General features: G+C 37.4%; 1 protein-coding gene across 7 annotated transcripts in view; it reads left to right on the top strand.

Moving 5' to 3' along the window:
- The window catches only part of Dcc (DCC netrin 1 receptor), a 1,068,266-nt gene that overhangs the window by 734,673 nt on the left and 311,316 nt on the right, over nt 1-22,277 (top strand). For all 7 annotated transcript variants that reach the window (XM_040273028.2, XM_040273020.2, XM_021725006.3 and 4 more), the window contains exon 8: nt 8,955-9,111. In XM_040273028.2, the coding sequence (XP_040128962.1) occupies nt 8,955-9,111 (157 nt within the window). The remainder of the gene's footprint in view (nt 1-8,954; nt 9,112-22,277) is intronic.

Here is a 22,277-nt window from a genome sequence, read left to right as displayed (position 1 = left end):
GAGATGCCAGGAAAAGACATTGATGAGAGAGGTGATGAAAGGTGGCCTTGTAAAGCCTTGGAATGGTGACAGATGGAAAGGGTATAGTGATTAGTGAGAAAGTGCAGAGAGAGAAGCCCGAAATAAAGTAAATATGTAGGAGCAGAGATGTCAGATAATAGAAAGAAAAAGTGAAATTAAAGATGGATCTTTCTTTGCAACCTGATAAAAGATAGAAGGAAGGACATTGTGGTGACCAAGTACAGTCATTGCATGGAGGAAGCACCCTCGCCCCAACTTACTTGACCTCTTGGATTTAGCTCAAATACTTCCCAAGGCCTTTCTGTTAGGGAGGGTTCTTAGGTAAAATGGGCCAGCAGAAGCAGCTTCTCTGCTCCCTGGATCTAAAAATAAGCAAATCATTACAGCAGCCATCCACTGAACACAAATCATAATCGAGGTACTGAGGGCAGTCTTTAAAATCCATTTCTCAGTATCACTTAATAACCAGCTACACTAAATGCCTAGATCAGTTTTAAAATGTGGTAAGTAAGGCTCAGAGAAGCTAAATAGCTTTCCAGGTACAGAGTGTCAGAAGAAGGATCCAACATCCATGCTATATATAATTGCAATTTTCTAGTCAAATCCACCTGTTTGTATATGGTACTCTGGCCATTTCTCCAAGCTGTCTGCAATTTTGTTAAGTATTGAATAAACTATTAGAAAGGTGATTTTGTAAATAAGCAACTGGTAAGAAGGGGATTATTGAAAGTATACAATGTATGTTTTCACATGTCAACAATATACAGATTTGAGCATAAAAAACATTAGTCGTGCATGCCAGTTCACCAGATATTATTTTTTTTCCTTATTTCATTTGAAAAGACCTCAAACTATGAGAGCTATAGCTACCTCTGCTGATATGGAAATACTTTCTAGAACTTCTCAATTCTCGGTGTGGCCATAGGAAATCTTTCTTAACACTCCATCTTCACCTGTCAGCGCCCTTTGATGTATGTTCCGGGATGAGAATCACACTTCTTATAACAGAGCCCCAGGTTCTCTTCTGGATGCGGGGGTCAGCCCAAGCCAAATTCTCAGGCTCCCTTTTGCTTCTTAATGAAAGCATTCTTTCCCTTAGGAACTATTCCTATTTGAAGACAGGTTCTACATTGTTTGGCATACAGTTGGATTTCAAAGAAGGTTGTCATAGATTTTCCTTTCTCCATATGTTCCAAAATGAAATATTCTTACCTTAAACCTACATTCCCTTGGAAACTTCCCGAGTTCGGCTTTAATTCTACTTTATAATCTATTAGCAGATAAATGGTGATTAGCCTAAGTAGCTTACAATAAGAGCTTGCTTCTCTCTCTGTACATATTTCCAAATACTCTACAAAGTTCTGAATGAGCATCTTTTAGCCAAAGTCTACAGATTACCTTACAAATTTGGAAAGCCTTTTCTTTAGCTAAGCCTATAAGAATTTACTGTGTGCTTGCAATGTGACTTACGTACACTGATAATTTGGGGAAGTAAAGTGGTGAGTGAATAGTTTAGACTTGGTTCCTGCTTTAACAGAGAATGCAGTTTGGTATAGAGTATTAAATAAAATAAGATAAAATGAGTAAATGATTCCAGTACAGGATAGTGTCCTGACAGGAGTGTTCATCTTATTCTGGTTCTGTGAAAGCCCAGAAAGGGTAGGGTCTAAGCTGGTCCGGAGGCAAATGAGGTGACACCTGACCTGAGACTGACCTGAGGAGCTCAGGTGGGAGCAGCAGAGCAGTTGGAGGAGGTACCGCAGCTCTGGGTGGAGCACATAAAGTAGCAAAGCAGTGAATATCAGGGCTTCATGGAACTCAGCAAATTCAGCATGGAGAACTAAGAGCCAAGTCTGCAGCTAATGTCTTTGCAAACTCCTTCAGCCTAGCTCCTCATCACTGGACGCTCTCCAGCTGGATCCATTCTGTTTTATCCTTACCAAAAAAAACAGATAGCAGGGCTGGTATGGATAGAGAAGTGTTGGAGATGGGAGGACATAGGTCCTTCAGGGTAAAGCCCAGTAAAAGAATTATGAAAATCCTTTCTCCTCTGGGCTTTGCCAATGGACTCCACCGTGCCTAGCTCAGTGCTTTGTACACAGTGATTCTTCGGTGACTATGGAATGGATTAAGGATTGGATGTGTAAATTCATTTTACCAAAGGAAGTTCATAGGATATACGATCCAACTGCGTGCGTAGTACTATTGTTATGAGAGTTTATGAATAGTTAAATAGGCTCTGGGAAGAGAATAGAAGTGATTTAGTGAGAAAGTGTGTTCTAATGTCTAAACAATATACTTCTGAAAGTTCAAAATGGAATTAATTTGTAAGTAAGAAACTCTCAAACCTTTTATTTTATATATGTACACCATATATCCTGAAACTAGTTGCTTGTGCTCTGAGGTCAAAATCCATTGCATAAAAATAGTTTCTCAAAAAGACAAAATATAACAAACAGTGGCAAGGTTGTGGAGAAAAGGGACCTCCCTTACACTGTTTGTGGAGAGGTAAATTAGTACAGCCATTGTGAAGAACAATTGCGGAGATTCCTCAGAAAACTAAAAATTGAGCTACTGTATAATCCAACTATCCCACCACTGGGTATATGTACACACACACACACATAACTGAGATATATACATAGATATAGATATATAGACAGATAGACAGATATGTATTTATGTATAACTGAGATATGCATTGACAGATGAATCAGTGAAAAAGATATGGTATATGAAAACATACAATGGAATATTATTCAGCCATAAAAATGAAATTCTGCCATTTTCTAACAACATGGATATAAATAGAGGATATTATGTGCAGTGAAAAAGGGCAAAGATCAAGTACCACACATTCTTACTCAATGTGGAAACTTAAAATGTTGATATTATAGAAGTAGAGAGTAGAATAGTACTCACTAATGGGTAGTGGGGGAAGAGGTTGGATAAAAGTCACCAAAATAAGTCTACAGAGGAGGAATATGTGCTAGCATCCTACAGCATAGTAGGGTGAATGTAGTACACAATAATTATGATATTTTCATAAAAAATAGAAGAGATGAGCTTGAAGTTTCCCAGCATGAAGAGATGATAGATGTTTAAAGGGTTGGAAATGCTAACTACCCTGATGTGATTATTACACATTTAATATATGCATCAAATTGTCTCGTTATACCCCATAAATATGTATAATTATTTAATATCAATAAAAATAAGACTAAAATGATTTTAGCTTCACTATAACTTGATAAGCATTCAATAAATATTGGTAATTCATTTTTAGATACTAGTCCAATAAGTAAATTAAATTTAATAATATAGAGTATATTAACTTCAGTCTCATATTAGTTTAAAATAAAAATTGTTTTAGCACTATTTTTTTTAAAAAATCTATATTTCTTAATTTTACTAAAGTTCCTCAAGAGCTATTTCTCTTTGAATTTGAAAATTATGTAAAAAACTTAGAAAAATATTCTTTATAATATTTAATAATAGCAGCCTAGCTTAATTTTTTCAAATTTGTGAGATTATTTTGTGTAAACTTTAAACAAATTTACATTTTATCCACTGCTACATGTGGACAATAAAATGCTAAAGTTTGATGTCAAGGAAAAAGGGAAAAAAAAACACAACAGATGTTAGCCTTAGAACGATTAGATGTTCCTCAAATTTCACTAATATATATATTTATATTTTATTGTATTAAATATTCAGGCTACGGGACTGCAGCTATAAAGCAGCTAATTGATTTGGTAGCCACACATATAGTATTTTAGGTAGTAGCATGGAAAATGAAACAGAGATAAGTCTCTTGGCTTGTTTGAAGTTTAGTGCAAATTATTTCTTTTTTTGTGAATACATCTAACCTTTCACATATCTTGTACAGAACTAAGGTAGTGTACTATTGATGAGCTCAGAGACAAACATCTAAAAGCACTTTTTATTTATATGCAAAAAATTCTGGTATTGAAAAAGATTTTGGTTTTACAGAAAAATGTACTCAACAGCATAGTTGTTACCAAGGCTATTGCACTGGACATAATCAAAATGTTGTTAGTATTTTGTTGTTTCCAAACTATTCTTTGGATTTGCATAACTTCAGAAGCCACATCCTATTCCTGTATTTTGCTATCATAAAAATAAATAAATAAAAGGTATGCTTAAGAAAAAGACCATGTTGTTATCCTGTGGCAAATTCACCTCCTCTTCTCCATGACAACAGAAAAAAGAAGCTGTAACCATGGTAACAGTAATGGTCCAGAGAGATTAGGGCCAGGCTGGAGATTAGGCCTCCAAGAGCAAAGAAAAGAGGTCCTGATTGGTTCTTTATTGAGACCTTATTTGAAGACAAGTTACTGTTGAGAGCAAGCATGGAGGATTAGCACGAACAAAATTAATTCTGCTGTATAAAGTAAGAAGCCATTCCTTTGTGAAAAAACGTGTCACTCCTTTTTCATATAACGACTGTTTAGATTGAAGTAAAGAGTCTGTGATTAATTCTATTCTGAGCTTTATCTGAGCCATCTGAGTCTGGTCCTGCTTTGTCAGAAGCAACTCCCTCAAGCCTAGCGAGGACAGCGGCTATCTGTGTGCAGACTGCCCTTTCTGCTCCTTGGCAGGCTCTGGGTGGGTCCGGATGGCAGACCATTTTTGATGATGGTACCCAGATGTGGGAAAGTGATTTGAACACTTTTCTTTATCCTTTTGCAACTTGTTTTTCTAATGTTCAAAAAATTCTCACAAAGGTTTCTCCATCACATTTTTAAAAGTTGGTTTCTAAAGAACTCGAGTGAACATCCCATTTTCTTTAAACTAAAAAATTTGTCTTATGACTGTTTTTTTTTCCATATTAAAGGATGTTGTCCAATTGACTCCCAAAAAGCTGATACTCATACAAACCCGCTGACCATATATGAGGTGCGACACACTGGCCCATGTGAGCTATTAGGGAATGAAGGTGATATACTATTGGTTAGCTCAGAGACAAATAAAGGTCTAAAAACACTATACGTTAAACATATGAAAGAAAAAATCTCTGATATCTAGAAAGTATGTGGCTTTATAGAAAATTTAGCCCAATAGCATAATTGTTACCAAGGTTCTTTAACACTGGACATAATCAAAATATTATTATATTGTTGTTTCAAAGCTATGTATTCTTTGGACTGAATTCACTTTGGATATCACCTCCTTTTCCTGGATTTTGCTATGATAAAATTTTAAAGTCTTGCTAATAGGACAGGGAATTTTTAGCCTTCATTTAAAGGCATATTTCTTTTAACCTTTGTCACTTTGGTTCTTTCTTTTGAATACAGGCATTTATTATTTTATTGGTTTGACACATTCTCCTCTATTATAATGGTAACTATTATCTATTAAGGATTTTGCAAATACTTTGGTTCAATCTTTCTGATGGAAAAAGCACCTGATAAGACAAGAGGGAAAGAAGGAGTTAAGTGATGAAATGGGCATGTTACAGCAGGGGAACTGCTTGAGAGAAAGTTTTGGCATCTCTGAAAGTTTTGGCATGTCCTGCACTGGCTCCCTTGGTCCCCAATGGGGTTGCCCTTCAGTTTCCCCCACTGATAACCATCTAAGTAACTCCTAGTGTTCCCACTTTGCCCTATTTTACTTCTCAACTCCCCCCTGGTGTTCTGGGGTTACTTCCTAAATAAAGTGTCTGTCTCTTAAGTTTTTTTCTGAGGTCCAGTTCAGGAGAGAACCCAAACCAACACCCATGGGGAAGAAGCCAGGCCAGAAAACTGATTTAGGAATTTAGAGTTTGCCGTTGGGATAAAGGGAGGATATTGAGGGCAAATAAGTGGCTGAGTGATATGAAAACAGTGTATGTGTATAAGCTTATTCTAGATGCTCTACAGAGAAGATACTCAAGGAAGGTGAATTTGTCTCGAGGTAGAGTTGCCTGGAGACAATCATGGCAATTCTGGTGAGAGAGGAGAGTGCTGTGGATGCAATGTGGCAGGACAGGGAGATTTCCAAGATGTCCAGAAGGGGCGGTTCTAGAATGTGCTGAGTGGGAAAGAGTCAGGAATGGAGGATGCACGCTTCAGAGGACCATGTAAACACAGCTAAAAGAGTGGCCCAGGAGGTGAAGTAGCCTGAGAGGGCGAGGGAGAGAATAACTTCAGTTCAGCATGCTGGGTTAAAATGTCTATTGTATATGAAAGTAAAGGTTGTTGTCAAGAAGCTTAACATCAGCCATATTTTTGACAGAAGCTCCACATTCAGACATCTTTCTTCTCCCCTCCCGATGCCATCACCATTCTGCTGCAAAAGATTGACTAACTCACTGCCAATCTTCCATTTATTTCAAATACTATGCTGATCAGGCAAGCACAGGGAGATTTTTATCTACAAAGAAGTAGTCAAAGAATCTATGGGGCCAGAAATAACTTTGAAAGCTTTCTGTCATTCTTTAAAATCTCTCTTTCTTTGTATAACTTGTAAGAATTGTAAATTGATAATGTTTCTGGAACCATTGGAAAATGAGGTCTTCCACTCTCCTCCACACAAGAAAGGATTTTCCAGCTCACAGAAGTTTAGTTCACAGCAGGAATACTGACTCAGCCAGCTCCTGTGTAAAGTGAATGTAAGAATGGAGACTGATTTTGATAACGACTAGAGAAAACGGTCTGCCTATAAAAGCCAGTGTGAAGATTGTATGTAGGTGAATGTGTATTTGTAGTTTGGAGCTAAAAATCATTCGTGAAGAATGAAACATATATTCTCTGGACTGGGGGAGTTGAACAAAGAAAACAGAGGTATCTAGCAAAGATGAATTCCAAATTCACACATGCAGACACACCCACTGTAATTAATAGAAGAATTATTTTACAGATTATAGATGCCTCAAATATTTGAAAGCCAGTTTTCAGATTGTGGATGATTCAGAGTAATTCCTATGAATAGCCCCTGTTAAATTCTGCTATAAATACAGTGATTCTTTATAGGGAGAGGGCAATTGTATATCATTAGGTCTTGCAGAATTTTTTTCTGTTGTCTGCATTATTAGCAGGTAGTCCAAGAAAATTTCTATTTTTTTGTTAGTTCCCATCAGCTCCAAACAACATATTATTGATATTATTTTTATTATTGAAAGTAATATTTCAATTTTTAAAATAACATTTTTATTTTATTTTAAAGAATGCAATAATAATTGTGTATACATTTATGAGGTACAATGTGATATTTTGAATATATATGCAATGTGATATGATTGTATAAAATTATTAATATATATCAGTTAACTCACCTATCATCATTACAGTGAAAGTTACTATTTTAAAATATTCAATACATATTATTGACTATAGTCACTCTTCAGTGCAATAGATTTCAAAACTATTTCTCTGGACAGAAAGGCAAATACAGTATGATCTCACATCTATGTGAAATCCAATAAAGTTGAGCTCATGAATGTACAGAGTAGAACAGGAGTTACCAGAGCTGGGGAGGAAGGAAATGGGAAGATGTTAATCAAATGGTGCCAATATGCTGATAGACTTCAACTTTTAATTTGCTGTTTTTAATTCTGTGTCATTCTAAAAATACATAAACAAACTACTTTGAATTGTATCAATCTGAACAAAAAGCCCTGAGTGGATTAGGGTGTCATGTAGCTACGTGGTTGCCCAAGGCATTTACTCACTCAGTTGTGTGGTAGAAGGCTGGCATCCCAGGGGTTGACCTCCCAGTTACAGTGTTGCTTCAAGTCAGCTTATGTGCACCTGCTTGCTCTGTGTCTTCCCTACTGTCAAACACCTTTGAACAATGAAATCAGTATTTTAATGTAACAACTTGTTTACAGAATTTCCTTAAGTGTAAGAAAAGAGGATTACAATGTTTGTGGGAAATCAGATGACTTCACTGTTGATTAAAACTGTATAATCACATTTTTTTCTAAAGTATTCAAACATTTGTAAATCTCTGGGAGATTATGACCTTTTCTTTTGCTTTCAAAAAGACTCAAAGATTAACTTTGACAAAATGGTCACTGTACATTGGATTTTATATTTAAAATATCTTAAATTTATATTCTGAATTATAATAACTGTTTTTTTTTCTTTACTTCAAATATGGACATATGAGCCTGGTACAGTGGGGCACACATGTATTCCCAGGGACTGGGGAGACAGGAGGATCACAGGTTCAAGGCCAACCTCAGAAATTTATTGATACTCTCAGCCACTTAGTAAGACCCTTTATTAAAAGAAAGAAAGAAAGGGCTGGGGATATACCTCAGTGGCAAAGTGCTCCTGGGTTCAATGTCCAAAGCTAGAAAAAGAAAATAGCATACACACACACACACACACACACACACATGGGTGGATGGATAGATAGGTTCATTCATTTATGTGTTCGTTCTGCCATTCATTCATTCTGCCTCTCTCCAATAAAGACTCAGAGAAATGTACTAATTACGTAAAATAACTTTGCTGTGCTTTCAAACACTGATATGCCTTTTATCTAAGATAATTTTGTCATAATTCGATGCCATAAGAAACATGATCCTTTTACAATATGGAATTATATATACATGTCCATAGTGAGGTCTGTCTGGAACTCATGTGTTTGTTAAAAATTCACATTACCCGATTTCTTTCCCTATTTCTTGCCTAAGAAGACTTTGATTTTCTTTTGTCATGAATCCTGTAAGTAATAAAAACTGGACAGATACACAGTGCAACACTTTATGCTGTTCATTAGCTACCATTTTGAGACCTAATGAGTTCAAATATATCTTAATTCCATTTATTCTTCTTCCCATCGTTTCTGTGCCTTCCTTTGGGATCTGTGTGACAAGGGAGGGCAACTTGGCTGGGCTTGTCTGTAGTTCAGCTCTGTCTGTCTGATTCCCACTTGCAGCACCAAGACCTCTGACAGCACCCCACCCCCTCCTTTCTCCTCAGCCATGCCAAGCTCCAGCGTCCTCCCGTCTGCTCCCAGGGACGTCGTTCCTGTCTTGGTCTCTAGTCGCTTTGTCCGTCTCAGCTGGCGTCCACCTGCTGAAGCAAAAGGAAACATTCAGACCTTCACGGTCTTCTTCTCCAGAGAGGGTGACAACAGGTAGGTGCTACCAATAAATCTCAGCTTCCTGCACCGTACTCTTAATGCACACATGGGTTTTGGCAGTGGGAGGTCTTGAGCAAGACATTTGGAGACTCTGAATTCTCTCTTCTGTCCTTCCTCAATGCTAAATGGATAGGTGTGGTTTATAAAAGTAGCACTGTTCACAGAATAAATGAAATCATTTACATACACTTGCCTTGAAAAAAAAGGCAAGGATGTGCTTTGTGGTATCAAGTTTTTATTTCCTTGATTTCAAAGTGATAAACAAAATAACTAGGTTAGGCATTAATATAGAACAAAGCATAAAGAGAACCACGTAGCTAGTTTGTAACCCCAACTCTATTGTTGATGTTATGCCATCTCAACAATGACCTTTCTCAGTCTTATTCTACTCTTGAATAAGGAGAAATAATAATTATCCTTGCCTTGCATGATTTTTGTTAGGATAAAATTAAGGTTGGTTCTTATGAGCCATAGCAGAAATCGCTAGTATTTGGTAGAAATCATTGTTGTACATCCTATTTTTGACTAGGCAACAGTGAATTGTATATGACTGCTTTTAAGATAGCCATTGTCTGTTTGGGTTTTTTTTTTCTTAACATTTTCTTCTTAAGATATATCACCATGTTAAGATTTTGAAATTTGGTTTTTAGATCTTAGGTAGATCTTGGGTGTTGGCTAAGTTCCACCTGGGGAGGAACAGAGATTCCTGTGCTAATCCTCTAGCCTCTGGATGTGTGAGTGCTTTGAGCACACAGCTATCTCCAGGAATTCCTTAGAATTCACAGGGTATCGGATGGGGTGTCCTTGAGAGAGTCCAAGATGCTGCAGTATGATCAAGTGGTGCAAAGCAACTCTACTCACTCTGGGCCCAAAAATGATTTTCTTTCTAGATGACAGAATAGTTAAAGTATATCCTTTTAAAATTCCTATTTTTCATTTGCAGTTTGACCTGACTTTAAAATGAACAAAATCAACAGAGAGAAACACACAGCCTAATGCTAAGATCATTTATTATCTTATTACCAACAGCATTTGCTTTTGTCCTCTTTCTGCAACTAATTCCGCAACATTATGACACCTCGGAGGACTTTTGGACCTTAGTGTGTGCAGTTGTGAAGGCTGGGGTCATAGATTTTGCCCAATCATCTCCATGCATGTAGCTGGGTTTCCTGGAGGCACATTTAATTCAACATGCCCCAAACCACACTCGCTGTCTCCTCTTTAAATATGTTTTCCCATTCTTCCCGTAGTTTATGTTAGTACCTTCCCTCCAGCTGACCAAGCAAAAAACAGCTGATATTTTACTCATTCCTGCCTCTCACCACTGCCATTCATCACCAAGGCCTTTCAAGTCCACCTCGGCTCAGTCCACCGTGCATCTTTTATTCTCACTTTAATCTTCACTCACCTGGTCTCTGGAAATATCTTCTTGCCGTCCAATCCATCCTCCTTATGTTCAGTAGCTATCTTTTTGAAATACAGTTAGGATCACTGACTCACTGCTGAAAAAAATGTGAATGTTCTTGCATTTACATATAATGATATCTCTGTGTAAACACATGCACAGAAACTTCCATGTTTCTTTGAATGAAAGTCTAGCCCCAATCTATACATAGGTAGAGTGTGGTTCCTATAACACAAAATGTTTAAAAATATGCCACAAAAGTCCACCTGGCTGGATTTGAGAGTGTTCTTACCATTGACCCAATGTATTAGTCATGAACAAAACAAATAACACCTCTCCTTTAGAATGGATGAAAACAGAAATGCTACCTCTCAGGCTTCCCATGATGGCCAACGGAGGGAATTCAGGTAAAGCATCCAGGGTGGTCACTGCACACAGGTAGAGCAAAGGGGTTGAGAATGGTGTGAACTGAGACACTGAAAGAGAAACTGAGAACAAGACTCAGGGGAAGGAAGATGAAGAAAGAGAGGAAGAAATATTTTTGTGTGAATCATTTATTTTCCTAACTGCTCAGTTTCCTGTTTATAAAATTAATTTTTCTTTTCCTCTTCTATCAAAACCTTCCTTATCTTTTAAGCCTGAGCATCAGTCCACCATTCCCCAGGGGTCTCTCACTTCCAGGGTCACCCGACAGTCCTCATCTGCATTCATGAAAATGTCTGCATTATCCCCATTTCAAACACCAGCCTCTGGACTCACACTCCACACTCTCGTCTTGCCATTTTTCATGTTGATCTTTTCCTGCAGAAAACCTTTGGTTCCACAGGGATTTATATACTTCATTGATCCTGTGGTGTTTTCCTATCCCTCATCCTTCCTGTTTTCCTTCACTCACTGTACAGTTAAAATTGCACAGGCAATTTTAAACCCGTGCTGTCGCACACCCATGTTATGGTTTCCACTCTCTTATTTAATATCACTTGTGTAGCAAAATCTAACAGGCAAATATACCTCCCCACCAATCCTGGCACTCATGTCATTGAATCCAGCTCAAGGAAAGGTATCACTGGGCCCACTCACCTCACTTTAGTTAGTAGCTTCTAATTCGCCTCTTGATGCCACTGAAATTTAAGCTGCAGTCATGTCAGCCTCTCTCCTAGTACTCCCAACCATATTTCATGCCTTTCCCCCTCTTCTTGCATGTTTAACACTTTCTTCATTTTCTTCTTTCTTTTTCAACCTTATTTTTACTTTCCTGGAAAATCAGAAAGGAAGTTCTACAAGATTCCAGGCCTGATTTATCTACCCCGATGAGTTTTTAAGCATGCAATCCATATTTCCTTAAGTTTCTATTTAAAAAAAAAACTGCCTATAATTTTTACCAAGTCTTAACTTTGTATTAGAATTTATCCTTTCATGAAACATGGAAGAGCACATCTTCTGCCATTTTTCTCTCCTACATCATTTTCCCCCAGTTGGGGGTAATATCTATTAGCATAGAAGAATGCAGTTGTATCTTCCATTGCTACAAATTCTCCCTTGATGCTACAGCCCTCTCCTCCACTGCTCTATGCTCTTCTTTCTTTTATAACAATGTGTCTTGAATTGTCTTGCCACTCCACACCCTCCTATTCCAATCATGACTTTGCCCCTAGTATTTCCTTGCACATGTTCGCTGATCAAGATCCACCAATGACCTCCATGTTGCTAGACCCTGTAGTTAGTTCCTGGTCCTCATGTTACTTGGCCATCAGCAAGCTTTGTCTCATCTGATTACTGCCCTTTTCATGATATTCACTTTTCATTTGGTTTCCATTACACAAGTTCTCCTAGGGCTACTGCAGCCCCCTCCAGCCATTCACTTCCGAGTTCTTATACATTTAACTCCCAGTCTCCTTGATCTGTGAATATGGAATTACCCCAGGACTCAGGCCTGAGGGATCTCTTTTCATGCACTTCGTAACTTCATATTCTATCCATGACTTTATACGGATACAAATCTAAATTCATATCTCTGGTCCTAAAATTTTACCTGCAGTAAAAACTCATATATCTATTTTCTTACTTGACTTATCAAGATGTCCCATGGTATCTGAAATTTATGGACACAACCAAATACCTCTTTTCCTTTATCTCCAACTCTTCCCACCAAATACATACCATTCCAGAGTTTTCATCCATATTTTTGAAATTTCACCATTAACATGAATCTATCCAAGATTGTTGGATTAATTCTTAGATTCTTTGTTTTGTTTTGTTTTTTTCTTTTCACACTCTATATCAAATGCATCAGTAAGTTTTGTCAGTATCATCAAAATGTTTGAAATCCATGAACCTATATGATATCTGGTATTTCTATAAAATAAAACAGAAAGAATGGCTATGATTTCACATTTTTGGCTGAGTGTTGGGCACAGAATAGTTCATCCTGTTATTCAAGTTTACTATTGCTTCAGTTTTACAACATAAACTAAGATCAGGTAAGCAAATGAAAATAAAACATACACTGAGTCCTAATTCTCCTTACCCCTTCTCCTTAAGATATGATTATGTCTCATCAAAAGTTATTACTGTAACCAGCCAATTCTGGCCTCACCATAGCAGTTGAGTCATCCATTTAAAACACAAGTTGTATAATGTCATTTCTCTGATTCAGAGCCCTCTAATGACTTCCTGTCTCATTCAGATAATTAACAGAAAACCTTCCTTCCCTGGCCCCTTGTTCCTCCTTTGCCCTCATTGCTCACTGTTCTTTCTGTTTTCCTGTTTGCCCACTCCTGTCCTGCCTCACTGGCTCCCTTCAGTTTGCCCTCTATACCAACAGGCTCTTCCCTTCATATATCTGTATTTGCCTTGAAGCTTGCTTAGACTGTCCATTGTACCCTAGACACATACCTGGGTCATTCCCGAACCTCCACTAAATCTTTGCTGAAATGTCACCTTTCCTTTAAGGTCTTTCCTGGCCCCTATCATTTCCTGTGTTCTTTCTCTCCATCAGAATATATTTATGTGAAAAGGGTTGTGTTGATCTCTTTTATCTACTGAGCTATTTTTAGCACCAAGAGCAATGCCTAACACCCAGTAGAGACTCACTGAAGGTTTGTTGAATTGAAGCCCTAACTGAAATGTCAATACTATGTGAAAGTTTCCACAGTCCAGCAATTGGCTTTTCCTTTATCCCTTCCCTTCATGTCGACTGCATTACTACTATGATATTTTACATCAGGTTTTATAGTTTATGTTTGGTCAAATATATATGTATATATTTCCCTCCCTAATGATTGAGAATAGGGCTTATTCCATTCCATACCCAAGTGTGGCACCATGCTCCATGTAGAATTTTACTGATCAGAACTGATAGGATTAGGATCACAGAGAAACAGGTGTGATAATAAATATCTTAATAAATATTTTCCTAATAAACAAATTGTTAAAATAAATTGTGTTATTGAACAGCTAAAAAAACCACTGACTGCAGTTCAGTAAAATCTTATTAAATTGAGAGAAAAATAAAAGTTGATATTAAAACTTGATTCCAATATTCCCATTTATTTTCTATTTTCTGGCTCTCAACTAGAGTAAATATATGCCATATGTCTCGAAGGGTTAGCTGTGATGTTTGTTTGCTCTTGTAGGTTTATTTAGCTCCTCAATACAATAGCTTTCTAAAAGGTAGCAGGTTTAACTTTTGCCTCAGATTAGCACTAATTTAGGCAAATTACTCAAGCTCAGATTATCATTTATCTGTCTGACTGGTAAATGATGTCTATAATTCAAGTGCAATATTGAACATTCCAAAACCTAAAAACTGGATATGGGGTAAAGTGATTGCTTCTCATACATCTGAGAGTAACTACAAATCATTAGAACTAAAGTGATCTTTGAGATCAAAATCTGACTTGTTTCCATTTAAACGTTCAGGGATTGAAGCTCAGAGAAGGGAAAAGTTCCATGCCCAAGACCATAAAGGTAGCATCAACCATGATCGCAAGCAATTGTTGAGCACTCCCTGTTCCAGATATCAGCCTAAGCACCTTCTATCAATTTCCTTTCATAATCCTCACAATAAAGTATTATTGAGATGAGACTTGATAGAAGTTCCCACCCCTCATATGGACCTAAGAAGTAGTAGAACCAGATTTTAATGCAAGCCTGAGTCCATGTCAAGTGTTCTAAATCCCTTGCTCCTTTTGTGGACTAACATGGAACAGAACTAAACTTTCTCCATATTTATAGAATTATGACATGAATTTCTTCTGAATGCTTCTTTCTAATCGTTTTCTGACTTAATGGTGAAGGTGATCTGTATCACTTATTTGCCATTATTAAATCTCACTAATGAGTTTTATTCATGTAAAGGACTTTATACCTTTCATTTATTAATCGAAAAATTACCTAGGGAATGTCACACAGCATAGTTTATAGGTTAAGACTCTGTGATTATAGAATTGAACCACGTAGATTTGAATACCGAGTCTGAAATTTACCAGCCAATGGGGTTGGGCCAGTTCTTGGTGACTTGTTTCCTCATGTGTCATAATAATAGTAGCTGATATATAACATTGAGCTATGTGTTAAATGAAGTTTTTTGAAAGTGCCTAAAATACTTTTCCTTTGCCTGGTGTCCTCAGTTCTTGTTGACCAGTGCCATGTGCAAATTATTGCGTGGGTTGGAAATTAAAATGAATGAGATACAGAGGCCTTTCCTGACTCTTATTTAGTGAGGAATTTATTGCTTTCACAGGCATTAGGCCATTTGATCCTCAGATATTGTGGTTATGATAATCACAATTATAGAGGTGAATCTGTCTAGAAAGACTCAAACATAGGGCCTAAGGAGCTACACAACCAGTAAATATTAGAATTGAGATTTAAATTCAAAGTTCCTAGTCCAGTGATCTCCTTACTATACACATACAGTAAAAGATATTTCCCCAAAAGAGGTACATAGAAAGTACAGTGGGAGTTTATATGAGCAAATTAAAGCACATTTATGAGCATCATTCACTTTAATCCTCACAATAACACTGAGGTAGGCTGATAAGGGGCTGGTATCTCCACTTTGCAAATGAAGCATGGAAGACTCCAAGATTGCCCTGATGTGTTCAAGGTCACACACTATTTTACTATAGAACAAAGGCTAGAACCAGGTCTTCCAGCTTTCAGCACTGATTCTTTCTATTGCTTTATGCTGCCTTGGAAAACCTCTGCCCACTGCTCAGGATTAGAGACCAGCTTTGAGTGACTGACATGGAGGATTCGTTTTGCAATTCACTGTACGTTACATTTTCAACATGGTGTTTACATATTCTTTCCCTGCTCTTCAGAGTTGAGGACTCTGCAGCTGATGCAGCTTGTTATCCATGAAGGGAGTGTATTGTGATGGAAAGAGGACAAGATTGAGAATCCAAAGCATCATATTGGCCCTGGCATGACCCTTGTCAAAGTTAGCCGTCATTTCAGGATCTCTGCTTCTTTGTCCAATGTGAAAGCCTGGCCCTTTTATCTCATAATATTCTTAGATGGTCGAGTGAAAGTATAGAGATTTTTTTTCTTATAATGGATTTAAGGCATACTGGAAAAAAGATGCCATCTTTAAATAGCATATGAAAATGGGTAAGCCATTATTAAACAATAAATATTGGATAAGCCATTAGTCACTTAAACAATAAATGTGAGGGTTTTTTTTTTTTAAATGGTGTCAAGCACTGGTTTGAAAATAGTAGAGAACTCAAAAACTTCCCTGGAAGGCATTTAGAAATCTTGGGAGGATCATCCTACTGGTGAATATTTACATGCACACTGAGTTAAGAGCCCTCTTGGAGAGGAACATGCTTCTATGAGAAAATATAAGTGTGTTTGTATGGTTCTACCAGAGTCAGGAGAGTAATCTTAAGAGACTTCTGTGAGTGGAAAAGAGGGGCTTAGACCAGAGGTTACCTAAATAGAGGGCAGAAGACATGCCACAGGCTGCCACAGATGTCCAGGCAGGAGATAACAATCATGGCTCAGATGAAGGATCTGACAATAGGGATGGAGAAGGGGAAACGAAATTTGAGAGATTTATATTAAGGAAACAAAGTGGTTAGGTCCAGTGGATGAATTGCATGTGATTGGTGAGGGAACAGGAGGTGCCAAGGACAGTTGCCAGGTGTCAGCTGTGTTTCAATGTAGAAAGGGGTACAATTCTCTTAAGATTGGGATGCTGGAAAGCATCAGGCTTGGGAATAAAGACCACAAGTTCAGTTTCAGGCACGTTGTGTTTGCCATACCTGTTAGAACATTGTAGCAGGGAGGTTAAGAGGGGTCTCAAAAGTAAGAGTCTGGTGCTCAGAGAGGACTGGGTCAAAGGTGTAGGTCAGGAATCTGGCAGGTGCAGAGCCACTGCAGCTAGAACAGAATGGCTCATCCCAAAGAATCAGAAGAAGAGGACCCAGAAATGAGTCATGTTCATCCAGAAAATAGAGGCTGAAATTATGCAAAATATATAATTTGAAACTAAAATCTTTCCCTACCCCCATCCACAAAAAAAGTAGCTTCAAATTTGTTGTTGCAATAGCTATGTGTTATATCATTAGTCTCCTGGACCTCTACTAACATTGATGCAGAAATTATATTAAGCAAATTTTTTAAAAGTCTGTTCCTAGGTCTATGTTTTTTGCAATTTGAGGAAAACAACAAGAATTTTTAACCAAAATTTATTGGAAGTACTAGAAATGCCTGTGACAAGACAGACTCTGTTTCTCCTTATGCTGTATCTGGCACTGAGTCTTCTCAGAATCTCCTTCCCTCTTAAATGGCAGTGCTTCCAAAATCTACAGTTTTAGAACAGTCAGGGACAGAGGACTTAGGGTAGGGGGTTATTGCTTCTATCACCATGAGCTCTGTTCCAATAAACACCATATGTCAGTTTTAAAATATTTTCATTGTTGTACCATTCTCACACTCCTAAAAGGAATAAAAATGCAAGTAAAATAGATACAAAGGAGATGCTAAAAATCTTTTCATCAAATATAATTTCTTCCCTACCAAAAAAAAATGTTAATGTAATTGTCTCTCATAGAATCAACTAGTTAGGTACTAGCCACCCTCAACAGATAATTTATTTGCTCAACTCACCATCTTAACTAAGCATTAACACCCTAGTACATTCAGCTAAGACAGTATGTATTTCCATGTGTTCTAGAGACTAGAACATAAGTTCTGAACTCAGCTAAATAAAACAAAATGTAACAAAACAAAAAAAAAAAACAGAGATAGGAGATTTTCTACTCTCAATAAAGAATATTAGAGTAGAAAATCTTTGAGTAGATCCCATTCTCTTGTTTCCAGGTATGAAATCAAGATTCAGAAAAGTGAAGGAGCATGGTGAAGATGACCCAGATAAATGGGGATGGGACATGAAATCAAAATATAGCTTTTTAGGCATTTTTTATTCAGTTACTATCCTAATTTTTTTTTTACATTTAGTTATGCATTCATTGAAAAATTATAAACATCAGCAACACGGCTACTTTTTATACTCAGTCTGTATAAATGCTGAATGTGAACAAAATGTGTGTGAAATATGGTTTCTCCTAAAGTAATTCACAATCAAGTCAAAGAGACAGGCTTGTCCATTAATATAGTGACCTATGGGCTATACTCAGTGCATCAACCAAGAACCACCAAAATACTAAGAGAGAACATTTAATGCTGCTTGGAATTACATGAAGTGATAGTAGGAAATAGAAAATTTCATTTGAAACCAGTTCTTGCCAAATTGAGAAGGAAGTCTGAGTCCAAAGAACATAACTCCAGGCCGACTGAAATGAAACAAACCAAACCAAAGGCATAAGCAGAAAAGGCAGAGGCAGCCAGGGGCATGGATGAAGCAGGTGGGTCATTGCAGAGGCCTGTGAAAAGGTTTGGTCCACACCGTGAAGGTCTCTGGACCATCCCAAGGAGGTGAGATTGTATTAGTTTTAGAACATCAGCCAGTTCTAGGTCATGTGCATGGAGTTGACAGAATATGCATATTAGAAAGGATGTCTGTAAATAACAGGTAGAAAGAATGAGAAGGACCCATGACAAAGAACTAGGAAAAGCTGCTATTATAATCCAATACATTGCAAGAATGTACTAGAGCAGGGACAGATTCCAGGTGCAGGATTAGGTCTCAGTGAGGCTCCCACAAGGTGCATTCATTCATGCTACCACATTTGACTTCATGACTCAAAATGTGTAGACACTTAAAACAGTTACACTGACTGAGATCAGCAAAGCAGCAGCATCATTGTTACTGCATCAAAGTGTGTGCTTCTAGAATACAGGCAGGTGTTTTCCAAGAAATCAGGACCTGACACACCTAACACTAAAATGTATAAGAAGTCAATATTTGTTTTTTACTAACTTCTTGTGATCCTTTTGTAATGGTCAAAGAGGTAAGTTGCCTGTGGTTGTTTCTTAGTCATCCCAAGGAGTCAGACTTCATGTATTCAATATTCTGGATATTCTACAAGTAAATTCACAGGGATTGGATTCTAGATGGCACAGACTGAGCGGTGCACATTTGAAGAGTAATTATGTCTTCAACTCACTGGATTTCCCTGAGAGGCAGCAGAACATCCTCACACGATAATTGGGCAAACTTCTCACATCAAGGGTTCACCTTTTCTCAGAGCTCTAAGTGTTTATCTGCCCATTTACACAGGAGTATGGATTAGAGTGAGCAGAAAGAAACCCTTAATTACTAAGTGCTTCAGTGTAGAGATGATGGAGTCTAGCTAGTCGGGATGGCCTTGTGTCAGGCAGTTACGGGGCCAGAGAAACCCAGCATAATCAGCTGCCCTTCCAAACCCAGACCTTACTTAACTGTTGGGAAATAAGGTGTGATGCTGTGTTTATAGCTAATAAAGCCTGGAGAACAAAATCAAAACTCTCCTGCTAACCTTTGCAGCTTGTGACTGAGCAAATTGTGCAGGATAATATGGCAAGACACGCTTTCTTCCCACCATGCATTTATGTCACTTCAGCAGTTGGACGTCACCCCCAGTAGTACCCAAGGAAGCAAAGGGACAGAAGCTTGGCAGCAGAAGCCCAGGCACCAGTGGGGACCTCAGATGCCACAGACCTTCGGAGCTGTGCTGAGCATCTCAGGGAGCTACTTCTCTAAGCCTGTCAGCAAAGTCCCTGTCCCTACAAACATTCGTTTTCACTAGTGGAACTGGTTCAGTAGTTCTGTCTATGAACTACTGGTTTAAACTTATGTCTCCAAACCAAATTGATCTATTAGAAAATATTAATAAGGTTTTTGTTATTGTTATTTGGGAAGCAGGCCTACATGACAGTGAAACCTTTTTGTGTGCTTTTTATCTCCTCGGAATCCTGGTTCTACATATTTTGTAGACAAGTCCTCTTCTTGGACTCAAACGACTTACTTCCTAATGATGTCCTGGTGGTATTTTATTCTAATGATAAAATAACAGCAGCCACTGCCATTTATGAAAGACGCTGCGTTGTCTCCTGGGCACGGTGGTTTCGCCTTAAGATGGTTCACATGCAGCGTATCATTGGAAAACACACCTACGTAGAGTCTGACTGTGACCTCACTTGGCTGTGATGAGCAGATTTCAGAACAGCACCTAGCATTGAAGTGCATCAGTCATTGTGTAAGATGACTCAGAGCCTACGTTGAAGAATCTAGTGGTTAGACCAGGGTAGTGCAAGCATGTTACTATAAGAGGGATGTGATGTCCTGAAGCTAGGCTTGCTGAGCAAGCGCAATGAATATGTTTAGATTGTATTTTACAGAGAAATGCCATAGAAGTGTTTTCTAAAGGTGCTTTGTCACAATTTCTGTAAGACTGAAGCAATTCCATCTGTCCATATCAATGAGAATAATTTGTGTGTGTGTGAATATTTGTATTTGGGATATTATTCAGAGATTGATGGATATTATGGAAACCTGAAACTGTCTTCTCATACAAGAGAGTCTTTTTTACATATGAGTGATGTTTTCATTATGTGATCTTCAATATTCTTACCTGGGCATGTTCAAGTTTTCTCACCTTTTTAATCATTTGAGGAACACTATTCAAGGGTTATACCAGCAAGATCTGGAACATAGTTGGTTTTATCAAAATTAGTGTGTAGGTCTAAAAATAAAGTCACTTTTCTTATAGATGCCAAAGAAATTTAATATGCAAATCTGATCTCTGATGACAACTACAGTGTTGAAAGTCCAGAAAAGATATAATGGAATGATTCAAAGCAGAGGAGAGACTACTCCTCCTCACAGTGGTTTCCAAAGACACATTGTGCCTCTGTCCCCTTTAGGATACCATGTCTTCTACCCAGACCTATGATTCAAAGAGGTCTTTTGTTTCACCATTATTATTGAGTGATGTCAAATCTGGATTTAGAGGATAGAGTTTTTTATTTCTGTAGTAACTGTGATACCCACAACTGTAAGTCCTGTGGGAAAGAATCATGTAATTTATATTAATTGCACATTTGTGTCTATAAAATAATGATAAACTATTCTATCTATATCAAAGGACTTGTGAGGCAGTGTATATAAAATTTCTGATGAAAATACATACAATCTAATTATGAAGGTTTCCTATTTAAAATTAATTACTTAAATTGTACAAATTTATGGAATAGAGTGTAATAATTTTATATATATGTGTAATGATCAAATCAGAATAATTAGCATTTCCATCTACCTCAACATTTAAAAAAATTTTGATTAGCACATAATAAGTGTGCATATTTATGAGATGTGGTGTGATATTTCAATACATGTGTGTAGTCTGTACTAATCATATCAGGGTAATTAACATTTTTCTCTCCTTGCTTGGTGTTTGGAGTCCTTGAATTCCTACCAGTTATGCATAATATACACGTTAGTTTATTGTGAACTGTAGTCACTCCCTGTGATGTACAACACCAGAACTTATTCTTCCTATCTATTTATATTTGGCTCCCTTTATTTAACCTCTCATATTCCCTTCAACCCATCCTTTCAGGATTCTACAAACCACAATTCTACATTCATATTAGCTTATATTTTTAGCATGCATTTATGGTGTTTGGTTTTCTGTAACTGACTTAGTTCATTTAACATAATCTCCTTCAGCTCCATTAGTTGTGCTGAAAATGATATCATTCTTTTTATGGCTGAATGATATTGCATTGTGTATATAAGCCATATTTTCATTATCCATTCCTCTATTGGTGGTTATCTGGGTTGCTTCCATATACTAACTATTGTGAATAGTATCACACTAAACATGGGTATGCAGTTATATTTTTGATATGCTGATATTATATCTTGGGATACATACCCAGGAATAGGGTAGCTCAGTTTCTGTTTTTAGTATTTTTTTAATGTTGTAATTTGTTCTAATTATTTATATATGGTAGTAGAGTTCATTTTGACACATTGTATACAAGTAGAACACAACTTCTCATTCCTCTGGATGTACATGGTGCAGAGTCACAATGGTAGTCTAATCTTACATGTATATAGGGTAATAATGTCCATCTCATTCCATCATCCTTCCAATCCCCATACCCCCACCCTTCCCTTCACTCCCCTTTGCACAATCTAAAGTTCCTTCATTCTTCCCTCCTCATCCTATATTATGGATCAGCATCTGCTTCTCAGAGAAATAAATTGGTCTTTGGTTTTTTGGGTTTGGTTTATTTCACTTCACATGATATTCCCAAGCTCCATCAATTTACCAGCAAATGCCATAATTTAATTCTT

This window comes from Ictidomys tridecemlineatus, chromosome 13 (assembly GCF_052094955.1).
Source record: "Ictidomys tridecemlineatus isolate mIctTri1 chromosome 13, mIctTri1.hap1, whole genome shotgun sequence".
Lineage (NCBI taxonomy): Eukaryota > Metazoa > Chordata > Mammalia > Rodentia > Sciuridae > Ictidomys > Ictidomys tridecemlineatus.
The sequence above is the reverse complement of the archived record's forward strand: the minus strand, read 5'-3'. Positions and strand labels throughout refer to the sequence as shown.